The sequence below is a fragment of the Neovison vison genome, chromosome 1, assembly GCF_020171115.1.
Source record: "Neovison vison isolate M4711 chromosome 1, ASM_NN_V1, whole genome shotgun sequence".
NCBI classification, from domain to species: domain Eukaryota; kingdom Metazoa; phylum Chordata; class Mammalia; order Carnivora; family Mustelidae; genus Neogale; species Neogale vison.
The window spans coordinates 273,375,265-273,389,133 of record NC_058091.1 but is presented as its reverse complement, the minus strand read 5'-3'; the positions used below and the strand labels follow the sequence as shown (position 1 = coordinate 273,389,133).

Below are 13,869 nucleotides of genomic sequence, written 5' to 3'. Positions count from 1 at the left end.
CGGTTCAACACTATAATACCTCATACCTGTTGATAACAAAGAGGAGGGAGATGGGAGAGCTGGAAAGGTGGCACTGTCTTCCCTTGTGTCCGGCGGCTATTCCAGGCTAGATCTAAGTCCTGACTGCTCTGCCGGAGGAAGGAGAACAACCTGAAATGGAGGTCGCTGACCAGCGGTCCCCCAGGAAATGGGGAAGCCCGTGTGTGTTTCGGAGAGCACCAATCCTAGAGAAAGCAGCCCAATCAGTGTTCTGGACTCTGACCAGCCAAATAATCATGACGGTTCTCTGTGTGTATGGCGGGTTGGGGAATGTGATGGGAGAGTGGGGATGCTGCGGGTTTCGTACTGAAGAGACCCCTCTTCCCTTCCCCCTACTTGGACAATCCTCCCTTATCCCAGCACAGCCCTGGAGTTAGGGGGGGGGCAACGGCATGTTGCGGGGGAAATAGGTACACTTGCTGCGCACGGCCTGTTACGCGCAGATAGTCACGTAGGCAAGGGGGGGGGTCGCCTAAGTATGTGGACCTAGTCACGTAGGCAGGATGTTTCTCTGCTGAGTAATAAGATCCAACTCCCCCTCCTCACTCCCCCTCCCCACCTTTCTCTTCGCTCGCTGGGGTCCTTCAAAGCCAATCTACAAACACCGAGTATGCCTTATATTCAAACCAGCCAATGAAAACTTTGTAACTATGTTTCTGCTTCTGTACGTATGTTTTCGCTTCCCCGTACCCCATAAAAAGGCCCTGAACAAAGGGCTGGCGCGCGAGAGTCCTCCTAAGACTTGACCGCCCGCAGGTACCTGTGTCTACTCAATAAACCTCGTGCTGTTTGCATCTGATCAGCGGACTCGGCTTGGTTTTTGGGTCCGGGGGTCTCCTCCTAAAACGGGGTCCATTCCGGGGTGCTTGGAGCCCCGGGGGGGATCTTTCATTGGGGGCTCGTACGGGATGTGAGACCCCCACCCAGGGACCACCGACCCACTGTCAGGAGGTAAGCTGGCCAGCGCTATATTCGTTGTGTTTGTGGTTATAGTTAGACCTGTTACTTGTGATTTCGCGTTGTGTCTGTAGTGGTGTCTGGATCTGTTACTTGTAATTTCGCGCACGCGTTTGGTTTTGGTTTGGGGTTCGATCGGATCCATTTGTATTTGGTGAGGGCCAGAAGGAGCTGACGGGCTCGGACTTCTCCCTCACAGCCCTGGAAGACGTTCCAGAGGCGTTTGTAGTCCCGCCGGGCGGGACATTTGAGTCCTTCGGGACATCTATGCCCCGGGGCAGCGGGGCATTTGGAGCTCGGCCAGTATCGGAGGGATACACGGCCTTAGTTGGAGAGGGGGAATCCGGACCCCCTGAATCTCCGCTTGAGTTTTTGCTTTCGGTTTGGCGCCAAAATCGCGCAGCGCGTTTGTTTGTTCTGTGTCTGAGTCTAGTCTTTGTCTCTGTGATAATAACTCTTTTTTTTCTTGAAATTATGGGACAGACAGTGACTACTCCTTTAAGTCTGACCCTAAGCCACTGGAGCGACGTCCGAGACCGGGCAAACAACCAATCGGTGGAAATACGGAAAAAGAAATGGGTCACCCTTTGTTCCTCCGAGTGGCCCACTTTCAATGTGGGATGGCCACGCGATGGCACTTTTAACCTTGATATTATTTCTCAGGTGGAAGCCAAAGTTTTCAGCCCCGGACCCCATGGGCATCCCGATCAGGTGCCCTACATCGTCACCTGGAGGGCTCTGGTTTCAGACCCCCCACTCTGGGTCCAGCCCTTTGTTCTCCTTCCCAAACCCTGCTCCTCCCCTATCACCCCCACTGCGCCGCCTCCCCTAAAAGAGCAACTGTCCCACCCCCAAACCACGCCCTCCAGGGAGACTGCGCAACCCACCCCTCCTCCACCTACTCCCACTTCCTCTTCTCTTTACCCTGCCCTTACCCCACTCCAGGATAAATCCCCAAAACTTCCCAAGCCTGTTCAGCCTGCTCCCAAGCCTGTTCAGCCTGCTCCCGAGCCTGTTCAGTCTGCTCCCGTTTTGCCTCCAGACACTGAGTCCCCTCTTATCGACCTGTTAACAGAAGAACCCCCTCCCTACCCGGAGGCCACAACAGAAGAGCGAAAGCCTAGTTCCCTGGCGTCACCCATTGCGGGGCGACTCAGGGACCGACGTGCACAGCCACCAAGTCAAGTCTCCCAAGCTTTCCCCTTGAGGGAAGGTCCTAACGGTCGGCCACAGTACTGGCCCTTTACTGCTTCTGATCTCTATAACTGGAAGCAACATAACCCTCCCTTCTCTAAGGACCCCGCCACCCTGACTAACTTGATTGAATCTATTCTAGTTACCCATCAACCCACTTGGGATGATTGTCAACAGCTGTTGCAGACTCTGCTGACCTCGGAGGAAAAGCAGAGAGTTCTTCTGGAAGCCCGAAAGAACGTACCGGGCGATGACGGGCGACCAACCCAGTTGCCTAATGAGATCGACATAGCTTTTCCCTTAACCCGCCCTAACTGGGACTTCGCCACTTCTGCAGGTAGGGAGCACCTTCGTCTCTATCGCCAGTTGCTCATAGCGGGTCTCCGAGCAGCCGCAAGGCGGCCCACTAATTTGGCTCAGGTTAAGCAAGTAATACAGGGAAAGGAAGAGACACCTTCTGCCTTTCTAGAGAGACTTAAGGAGGCTTATAGGATGTACACCCCGTATGACCCTGATGATGAAGGGCAAGCAACTAGTGTATCAATGTCCTTTATCTGGCAGTCAAGCCCTGATATTAGGGGCAAATTACAGAGATTAGAAGGGCTACAGGGGTATACACTTTCTGACTTATTAAAAGAGGCAGAAAAGGTGTTCAATAAAAGAGAAACTCCGGAAGAGAAAGAGGAGAGAATATGGTTAAGAATGAAAGAGGCACAGGATGAGAGAGATAAAAAGCGGAGCAGGGAATTGACTAAGGTATTGGCCACCGTAGTTACTCAGGGACAGGACAGAGAGGGAGTCAGGATGGGAGAGCGAGAACGAAGAAGGACCAAATTAGACAGAGACCAATGTGCCTATTGCAAGGAAAGAGGACACTGGGCCCGAGAGTGTCCCAGGAACCCCAAGAATCTCAGAGGACCCTTGACGCCCAAACCATTGACTTCCCTACTGACGTTGGAAGACTAGGGAAGTCAGGGCCAGGAGCCCCCCCCTGAGCCCAGGATAACTTTAAGCGTCGGGGGGCAGCCAGTTACCTTCCTAGTCGACACCGGGGCCCAGCATTCAGTCCTAACCCAGACTCTAGGACCACTTAGCAACCGAACTGCTTGGGTACAAGGAGCAACTGGAGGAAAGAACTATCGATGGACCACGGAACGCAGGGTCCAGCTGGCTACCGGTAAGGTGACGCATTCATTTCTACACGTACCCGATTGCCCCTACCCGTTACTGGGGAGAGACCTTCTAACCAAACTAAAGGCCCAAATCCACTTCAACCCAGAAGGGGCGGCAATAACAGGCCCCAATGGAGGACCCTTACAGGTCTTGACCCTCCATTTGGAGGAGGAATATAGACTATATGAACCTGAACAGACCCCAGAGGTCCAAAATGAAGCTTGGCTGAGAGAATTCCCTATGGCCTGGGCGGAAACGGGGGGCATGGGGATGGCTCGTCAACAGCCCCCTCTCTTAATCCAACTTAAGGCAACAGCCACCCCAGTGTCAATAAAGCAGTATCCAATGTCACATGAAGCCCGCCAAGGCATAAGGCCCCATATTAAGAGGCTTCTTGATCAAGGAATCCTAATTCCCTGCCGGTCACCTTGGAATACACCTCTCTTACCAGTAAAAAAACCTGGCACAGGAGATTACCGGCCAGTACAGGATCTAAGAGAAGTCAACAAAAGAGTTGAGGACATACATCCCTCTGTGCCCAACCCATATAATCTACTGAGCACCCTGCCCCCTTCCCATGAATGGTATACGGTGCTAGATTTAAAGGATGCCTTTTTCTGTTTAAGGCTACATCCAGTGAGCCAGCCACTCTTCGCCTTTGAGTGGAGGGACCCAGATCTAGGGCTCTCAGGACAGTTAACTTGGACCCGGCTTCCCCAGGGTTTCAAGAACAGTCCCACTCTGTTTGATGAGGCGCTGCACAGAGACTTAGCTGATTTCCGGGTGCAGCATCCTTCCCTGGTACTTCTTCAGTATGTCGATGACCTCCTCTTGGCTGCTAACTCCAAGGAAAATTGCCTGAACGGCACTAAAGCCCTCTTACAGGCACTGGGACAATTAGGGTATCGGGCCTCAGCCAAAAAGGCCCAAATATGCCAAAAACAAGTCACCTACTTGGGATATCAGCTGAGAGAAGGACAGAGATGGCTCACTGAGGCACGAAAGCAGACTATTCTCCGCATTCCCACACCTACCACCCCACGCCACCTAAGGGAATTCCTGGGAACTGCTGGATTTTGCCGCCTATGGATCCCTGGGTTTGCGGAAATGGCAGCCCCTTTATACTCCCTCACTAAGCAGGGGGCTCAGTTCCACTGGGGCGAAGAGCAGCAACGGGCCTTTTCCGACATCAAAAAGGCCTTATTAGAATCCCCAGCCCTGGGACTCCCAGATGTGACTAAGGCCTTCGAACTGTTCGTAGATGAAAAACAGGGCTATGCCAAGGGAGTACTAACCCAAAGGCTAGGGCCTTGGAAGCGCCCAGTGGCCTACCTGTCAAAAAAGCTAGACCCTGTGGCCACTGGTTGGCCACCCGGTCTGCGGATGGTGGCTGCCATCGCCATCTTAGTCAAAGACGCGGGCAAACTAACTTTGGGCCAATCACTAACCATCTTGGCCCCCCATGCGGTCGAAGCTTTGGTCAAGCAACCCCCAGACAGGTGGCTTTCCAATGCTCGCCTGACTCATTATCAGGCCATGCTTCTGGACACTGATCGTGTACAGTTCGGACCCGTGGTGGCGCTCAACCCTGCCACCCTACTCCCCTTACCCGAGGTTACGGAAACACATGATTGCCTCCAGATCCTAGCTGAGGTCCATGGCACCCGAAAGGATCTGACGGACCAGCCCCTCAAGGGAGCGGACTACACCTGGTATACAGATGGCAGTAGCTTCCTGCACAATGGCGAGCGAAGAGCCGGAGCTGCAATAACTAATGAGACAGAGGTGATCTGGTCCAAGATGCTATCCCCTGGGACATCAGCTCAGCGGGCAGAGCTCATCGCCCTGACTCAGGCTCTACAGATGGCAGAAGGTAAGAAACTGAACGTTTATACCGACAGTCGCTATGCCTTTGCTACGGCCCACGTACATGGTGAAATCTATCGGAGGAGAGGGCTCCTCACCTCCGAAGGAAAAGAAATTAAAAATAAACCTGAAATATTGGCTCTGCTCAAAGCTTTGTTCCTGCCCCAAAAGTTGAGCATTATGCATTGCCCGAGTCACCAAAAGGATAATAGCCCAGTGGCAAGGGGAAACCGACTGGCAGATCAAGCTGCTAAGGAAGCTGCCCTAGGGGAAAAAGAGACCGGGCCCATTCTTACCCTGAGCACATGGCCCCCACAAGAAAATATTAAACCTATGGAATACAGTTCTGAGGATCAGGAGCTGCTAAAGAAAATGGGGGCTACATGGGACCCAAAAGAAGGGGTGTATACCATGGACGAAAAAATTGTTATGCCCACTCTGTATTCTCACCATATAGTCCAATCTTTGCACTCACTGACCCATCTGAGCGAAAACAAAATGAAAACCCTCCTAAATAATGAGCACCAACCGTACTTGTTACTAAACCAAGACAAGGCGTTGCGATCCATAATTAAAAATTGCTTAGTCTGTGCACAAGTAAATACCAGAAAAACCTATGCTGCCCCTGGAGTGCGCATTCGAGGACATCGCCCTGGTGTTCACTGGGAAATCGACTTCACGGAAATAAAACCTGGACTCTATGGCTATAGATATTTATTAGTTTTCGTAGACACTTTTTCAGGATGGGTAGAAGCCTTCCCCACCAAGCACGAGACTTCGAATGTGGTCACCAAGAAACTACTTGAAGAAATCTTCCCCAGGTATGGAATGCCCCAGATATTAGGCACCGACAATGGTCCAGCCTTCGTCTCCCAGGTAAGTCAGAAAGTGGCCAAGTTATTGGGGATTAATTGGAAATTGCATTGTGCATATAGACCCCAGAGCTCAGGACAAGTAGAAAGAATGAATAGAACAATCAAGGAGACTTTGACTAAATTAACGCTTGCAACTGGCTCTAGAGACTGGGTCCTCCTCCTGCCCCTGGCCCTATATAGGGCCAGGAATACCCCCGGGCCCCTAGGATTAACTCCTTTTGAAATATTGTATGGGGCCCCACCCCCTATTGTAAACCTTTTCAATCCTATTGATTCTTATGTTTCTTCTTTTGCTGATCGTGCTACCCTACAAGCTCACCTCCAGGCACTCCAGATCGTTCAGAGAGAAGTCTGGAAGCCACTGGCTGCAGCTTATAGGGAACAGCTAAAAAATCCTACTGTGCTACATCAATTCCAGATCGGCGACCTCGTCTGGGTCCGCAGGCATCAGATCAAGAGCCTTGAACCCCGATGGAAGGGACCCTACACTGTACTCCTAACCACCCCGACGGCGCTAAAAGTCGACGGCATCGCGGCCTGGATCCACGCCTCTCATGTGAAACCAGCCCATCTGGGACCAGACGACTCGGAAACACCCGATCTCAAGGAGGGATGGCGAGTTCAACGCACCCAAAATCCGCTAAAGATAAGACTCGTGCGATCATAACACTGACTATTCTTGTTATAGGCATTCCGAGTTCCCATGGGTCCCCTCACCATGTAAAACAGCTCACCTGGCAAGTCCTGTCGCAAACAGGACAAATAATTTGGAACACCTCTCAGCAGCATGCCCCATTCACTTGGTGGCCTAACTTATACCCTGACATTTGTAAGTTAGCCATGGGAGCTCCAGCCAACTGGGATATAGAAAATTACTTTGACCTACAGAAGCCGCCTTCACAACCGTCCCCACGGGGACGACTCGGGTTGGATCCTTGGGGAGGCTGTGGGGACTGGAGTCAGCGAAGTATGTTAAGGACACTCACCTTCTATGTATGCCCCGGGTTTCACAGACCCAGAGAGTGGACCTCATGCAGGGGGGCATCCCACTTTTTCTGTCACAATTGGGGCTGCGAAACCACTGGTGACACTTATTGGAAGCCCACCTCAGGTTGGGACTATATCACCGTAAGGGCAAATTATTCTCACGCCAGGAGCAGCCCCAAATGGACACAAAACCCAGCCTGTCACAATCAATGGTGTCACCCACTTGAAATAGCCTTCACCGAAGCAGGAAAGAAACAACTTAATTGGGTAAAGGGATATACCTGGGGCCTCAGACTCTATAAAGAACGTTATGATGACGGCCTAACGTTCACCATAAAACTTCTTATAGAAACCCCAAGGGCCGCCATAGGACCCAATCCAGTTCTCGCCTCACCACCTCAAAGGCCTCCCCAAAGATTAAGGTCAACACCAAGACCAACACCACTTTTAACCTCCGCAACTCCCACAGCTATACAAACCAAAAAGGCCCCGGAAATACTTGGAACAGGAGACAGGCTTATCAACCTAGTGAAAGGGGCCTATCAGGCACTTAATCTTTCCAGTCCTGAAAGAGCAAACAATTGCTGGCTATGTCTTAACCCAAGCCCTCCATACTATGAGGGCATAGCCCTCTCTGCCAACTATACTAACTCCACTGTCCCCAGCGCTATATGCTATGGACAAGATCATAGCCTAACCCTCTCACAAGTTTCAGGAGCGGGACTATGTATAGGCACCCCGCCTCACTATGTTAAAAAAACACTTTGTAATTCGACCCATAAAATATGGGCTGGCTCCTATTATTTGATCCCACCCAATGGAACCTATTGGGCATGTAGCACAGGCTTAACCCCTTGTGTATCTACTGCTGCCTTAAACCAGACTACTGACTATTGTGTGTTAGTTCAACTATGGCCTCGAATAACCTACCATTCAGATGAATTGGTTCTTAGCTATCATGAATGGAGTGATCTTCGCCGAGTAAGGCGTGAACCTGTCACCCTAATCACCCTGGCTACGTTACTGGGAGTAGGAGGCATTGCAGCCGGGGTTGGTACTGGGGCAGCCGCCCTGGTCCGAACAGACCAATACCTACTTCTACATCATGCTATGAATGAAGATCTTAGGGCCTTAGAACAGTCAGTTCGAGCCCTCAAGGAATCCCTAACCTCCCTGTCAGAAGTGGTGCTACAAAACAGAAGAGGCTTAGATCTACTGTTCCTAAAAGAGGGTGGCCTATGTGCTGCTCTTAGAGAAGAATGCTGTTTTTTTGCTGACCAGACTGGAGTAGTAACAGAAACTCTAGACAAATTGAAGGAAAGGCTAGATAAGCGTAAGAGAGACTTTGAATCCCAACAGTCTTGGTATGAAGGAGTTTGGAATCGTTCACCCTGGTTTACTTCCCTAATAACCTCCTTAATAGGACCTATAATACTCTTAATGTTAATTCTAACATTTGGGCCATGCATCATTAACAGGTTAACCCAATTTATAAAAGATAGATTGTCGCTTGTCCAAACCATGGTATTAACCCAACAATATCATGCAGTAGGGCAGCGAGAGACTGGCCCCTAATAAAGTAAAAGGTTTTACTCAGGCCAAAAAGAAAATGGGGGAATGAAGAGACCCCTCTTCCCTTCCCCCTACTTGGACAATCCTCCCTTATCCCAGCACAGCCCTGGAGTTAGGGGGGGGGCAACGGCATGTTGCGGGGGAAATAGGTACACTTGCTGCGCACGGCCTGTTACGCGCAGATAGTCACGTAGGCAAGGGGGGGGGTCGCCTAAGTATGTGGACCTAGTCACGTAGGCAGGATGTTTCTCTGCTGAGTAATAAGATCCAACTCCCCCTCCTCACTCCCCCTCCCCACCTTTCTCTTCGCTCGCTGGGGTCCTTCAAAGCCAATCTACAAACACCGAGTATGCCTTATATTCAAACCAGCCAATGAAAACTTTGTAACTATGTTTCTGCTTCTGTACGTATGTTTTCGCTTCCCCGTACCCCATAAAAAGGCCCTGAACAAAGGGCTGGCGCGCGAGAGTCCTCCTAAGACTTGACCGCCCGCAGGTACCTGTGTCTACTCAATAAACCTCGTGCTGTTTGCATCTGATCAGCGGACTCGGCTTGGTTTTTGGGTCCGGGGGTCTCCTCCTAAAACGGGGTCCATTCCGGGGTGCTTGGAGCCCCGGGGGGGATCTTTCAGTACCATTCATCTCGATTCGTCCTCGGATGGTTGATAGCAGCTGTGAAGGCACCTAGAAGACCAAAAGGAACAGAGTTACTGATACTCCTTGTGTTCATTGTCTCTGCTTCAGTTATATCTTTCTAAATGAATGCACTGGTCTTCTTATTGATGAGGGAGCAGGAGGCTGGCTGAGGACAAAGCAAAAGCTGGCACCTTGCACCCCCTCTCCACCCGCTCCCCTCCATATGTGTAGCGTTCCTCAGGCATCCCTGACTGCCATAAAACGATAAATAGTTAACTTGCAGGGATCGCAATCCTGCAGAACAGGAATCTCCTTTGCTCTACAGGTATCTTAGAGATCTAAACAGGGAGGTTACCTTATCAATAGCACAAATTTCCAGAGGCAAATAACTCTCATTTCCTGAAGCCCTAATGTCCCCCTCCCCACCATAAACTGGAGGAGACTGAGGTAGAAGGGAATGTGAATGACAGCAGGGTCATAATACCCCACTAAGAATCTCCCAACTATGTTGATGTTAATGCCTGACCTAAAAACGACATTGATCAAGCCATAAGGGCAAGGACACCCCCCCGCACCTTGTAGGCCCACCTTAGCACGTGAGAGCTCTGTTGAAATCTCCCATCCCCTCACCACCTCCCCCCAACCACAAGGTATATAACACGCCTGCCCTCACAACTCAGGGCCGCAGCTCTTCCTGCCCACGGGTCCTGTCCCCGTGCTTTAATAAACCACCATTTTGCACCAAAGATGTCTCAAGAATTCTTTCTTGGTCATCGGCTCCGGACCTCAGCCCACCGAACCTCACCTAGGTTCTAGAACTTCATCATCATCACTCTATTCTATATTTGCTCTCAATGATTTTCCTGAAGCACAGGTCTCACTGTGGCCCTAAAAACATTCCATGGCTCTTACTGTGTAGAGCAGCAGTGGGCAATCTGGCCCACCTTCTGTTTTTGTAAATTAAGTTTTATTGGAAAAGCCACACTCATCCATTTATATATTATTTTTGGCTGCTTTTAGGCTATAACGTCAGAGTCAAGTGGCTATGGCAGACCCTACCTGCCTTTTTTAGTTGTTTTTGAAGTTTTATTGAACTATTACATGCCTATAAATATCAAAATTCTAAGTGTATAGCTTGATGAATTTGTAAACTATCAATACATCCTTATAACTGACATCTGTGTTCTATAACTAGATACCTATGTTCTGGGACTAGAGCATTAATTACCAATAGTCCAGAGGCCCCAGAGGCCCTTTTCATGCTCCTTTATCCTGATTTCTAATATTATAAATCACTTTTAGCTATTTATGAGTTCAGCTTAGAGACACAAGTAAGTATTCCTTTTGTCTGCCTTCTTTGGCTCAAATTACATTCATGAAAATCAACCGTGTCATTGCATATAGTTGTAGTCTGTTTATTCTCATTGCGAAAATACGTTTTGTATATTATATCACAACTTATTAATTCTACTGATGATAGGCACTAGGGTTTCCACTTTGGAGCTGTTATGAATAATGCTGCTATGAACATTCTTTTGCTTGTTTTCTGGTTAGCTTATGTATGCACTGCTGTTAATACCGAAGTATGTCATTGTTGAATCATAGGGTGCGTGTTACCTAATCATCTTCCAGTGTATTTATACTGATAGAAACTCCTGTCAGGAATGTTTGAGAATTCTGATTGCCACTAAATATTCTTGTCAACACTTGAACTTTTGTCAACGCTGCTGTTTGTTTTTTTTTCTTTCCTAGCAATTCCGGTCAGTGTAATGGTGGAATCTCATTGTGGTTTAAATCTGTATTTCCTTAAGACTTAGAGGTAGAGCACCATTTCACTGGCTATTCAGGGGTCCTCTTTTGTGATGTGCGTGTTTTAGTCTTTTGTCTTTTCTCCTATTGAATCATCTGTTTCTAGCTTTTTTTTTTTTTTTTAGAAGTTCTTTATCTATTCAGGTATGTATTAATGAATATCATTTTTTCACTCTTTGTTTTGTTTTAAATATATTATTTTATTTATTTGAGAGAAAGAGGAAGAGGGAGAGGGAGAGGGAGAAGCAGGCTCCCCACTGAGCAGGCATCCCGAATATGGGGCTCAATCCCAGGACTCTGGGATCATGACCTGAGCCAAAGACAGATGCTTAACCCACTGAGCCATCCCGGTGCCTCCATCTCTTACTCTTTGGATGGCTTTTTCATTTAAGGGTTTTAGTTGATGAACAGAGATTTCTAAGCTTACTATATTCCAATTCATTATTTTTTTCTCCACGAAAAATATAGGTCTTTTATGAGCCCTATTTCAGAACTCTTTGTCGTCTGTAAAATTATAAAGATGTTCATGTGAATTTCCTCCTATAAGCTTGATTGTTTCTTTTTTTCTACATTTAGATCTTAAATCTATCTGGAAATGATTTTGTTTGTCTGTGTGTATGGTATGTATGAGTAGGGAATCAAGGTTTGTTTTTTCCCTATATGGCTATCCAGTTGGTTGACTTTTTCTTTAATTAAAAAAATCGTTTGCACACTAACCTGCAGGGTCACCATTGTGCTCTATTAGTTTGCTATTTCTTGCATAAATACTGTGCAAAGTAGTCACTATGCGTATATTGAAAGAGTACAGCACTTATGATAGCATCAAAACCCATCCAGTTTCTAAGAATGAATGTAACAGAAGTGCATAATCTTCTGCACTAAAAACTTTAAGCAGAAGATAAGAGAAAAACAAATTGTAGTAGAGGTGTATGTACTTTTCTTATGGGTTTTTGTTCCTTGCCTTCCAGTAGCCAGGATGAATACGATGTTGGATAAAAGTGGTCATGGCAGGCAGCCAGTTTCTCCCCTGCTTAGGGCATGTGTCACTCAGACTAGCATGACTTAATTTACTGATTTGCTCTCCATAAATCATAGAGTGAAAAGAGTTAATGGTCTGGTAACTGTTTGCAAGGGTCTCTTATGGCTAGGCAGAATTATTTGTCTTCTTTTCTTGTCCTGTATTTTGGAACTATTCGTCAACTACAGATGAAGGACCCAAATCTATATACTAATTTCTTTGGGTTAAGTGAATGTGAGGCTTTTATTGGTCTACAAAACAAAGATATGATCCTAACTAGTATCTACAGAATATTTAGTAAGTGTTGATGGCTTCGTCTGCATGAGTTTATGTGGTGGTACCAACAGTCCTGTAAGGTAGCTGTCATCATTTCTTCTGTACAGGCAAGTAGTCGGGGGATTAGAAATTGCAAATTTGACCCAAATCACCCAGTTTGGAAGTAGCAGAGCGGCTTTTGAACCTAGTCAGTTTGATTCCAGAGCCCTTTGCCATGTGCAGTATGGATTTGCTCATACCAACTTGAAATGTGTCTTTTTAGTAATCCTTTTGTGGTCACACAGAACAAGTGTGTCTTCTTTTTCCAGTGAATCTCCTTCAGTTGCATGAAGATAGCTTTTATCAGCCTTCTGAATTTTCTCCGGATTCAACATTCCTAGTTTCTGTCATTCCCTGTATGACAAGGTTTAAAAATCTCCTTTGCTTTTCTAGTTAGCAATTTTCTTCTTGAAACTCCTCTTCAGGCATGGTGCTCAGTGGGGGAGTACGTTGCTGTGTTTGAATGATTAGCACTATACTGGCAGCAGAACTTTACCCTTCTTTATTATGAGCCCTATACCCCTTCTAATACATCCTAAGGTTGAAGCAACCTGTATGGACTCTGGAGTTGGAAGATCCCATGCTAATCTTGGCAGAGCTGTTTACCAGCTATGTGATGTTGGTCAGGTCTCTGGATCTCCCCAAGCCTCAGTTTTCTTACATAGAAAATATGGGGCCATAACTGATACCCTGGTTACCCCCCAGAGAATGGTTTGAGATAATGAGACTCATTTGAGATAATGGATGGGAATGTTGTTTGCAAACAATGAAGAGCTCCATCATTGCCAGTTATTTTTAGCAGACTCATCATGCTGTTGACACATACTGAGTATTTGTACTGAGTGAAGCTGAATTCAGCCATTAAAAATGTGAACAAAAGGGAATGTTAGTGGCGTTCAGCCAATATTAGGAAGTGCTAGTTGGGCTGCTTAGGAGAGAGATTGTGAGTGGGGGTGGGGAAAGAGGGTGAAGTTAACTGCAGTAAAGGAGATACAGACCAGAATGTTCCACTGAGATTAGGGAGAAGCTACCATGGCCCTTAAGGTTTGTGGGGACCAGGAAATCATAATCAGATTTGGTGACCTGTAATACTGATTGTGTTTTTCCTTTCAGTGAAACCATGAGGCCGAGCCATTCCCTGCCTCCCTCTCCACCCCCCACCCCACAAGGCTAATTATTATAAAAATTCTCTGTCATTGCTTTGCAACGGTCCACAGACTAACTAATTTAAAAATGCAAATGAATGCTAAATTACAGTCAGGTTTGGAGCTCATTTCCTGCCTGTGCACCTAGAGATGGGAGGTGTCATGTCTACAGCTGGAAATCAATCTCAGGCATCCCGGGTGATTTGATAACGACCACTGGCATTGCTGCTGATGTCACAAGATGCTCGGTTGATGTTGGGTTTCAGCAGCACTGAGGACTGTCA

At 47.7% G+C, this 13,869-nt stretch overlaps 1 protein-coding gene across 1 annotated transcript; it reads left to right on the top strand.

Moving 5' to 3' along the window:
- Positions 1–1,250: 1,250 nt before the first annotated feature.
- On the top strand, positions 1,251–8,342 carry LOC122893743. The gene is given in 1 exon segment (XM_044230980.1): positions 1,251–8,342. A coding segment is annotated over 1 exon segment (5,508 nt). The 5' UTR covers positions 1,251–1,263; the 3' UTR covers positions 6,772–8,342.
- Positions 8,343–13,869: the final 5,527 nt, after the last annotated feature.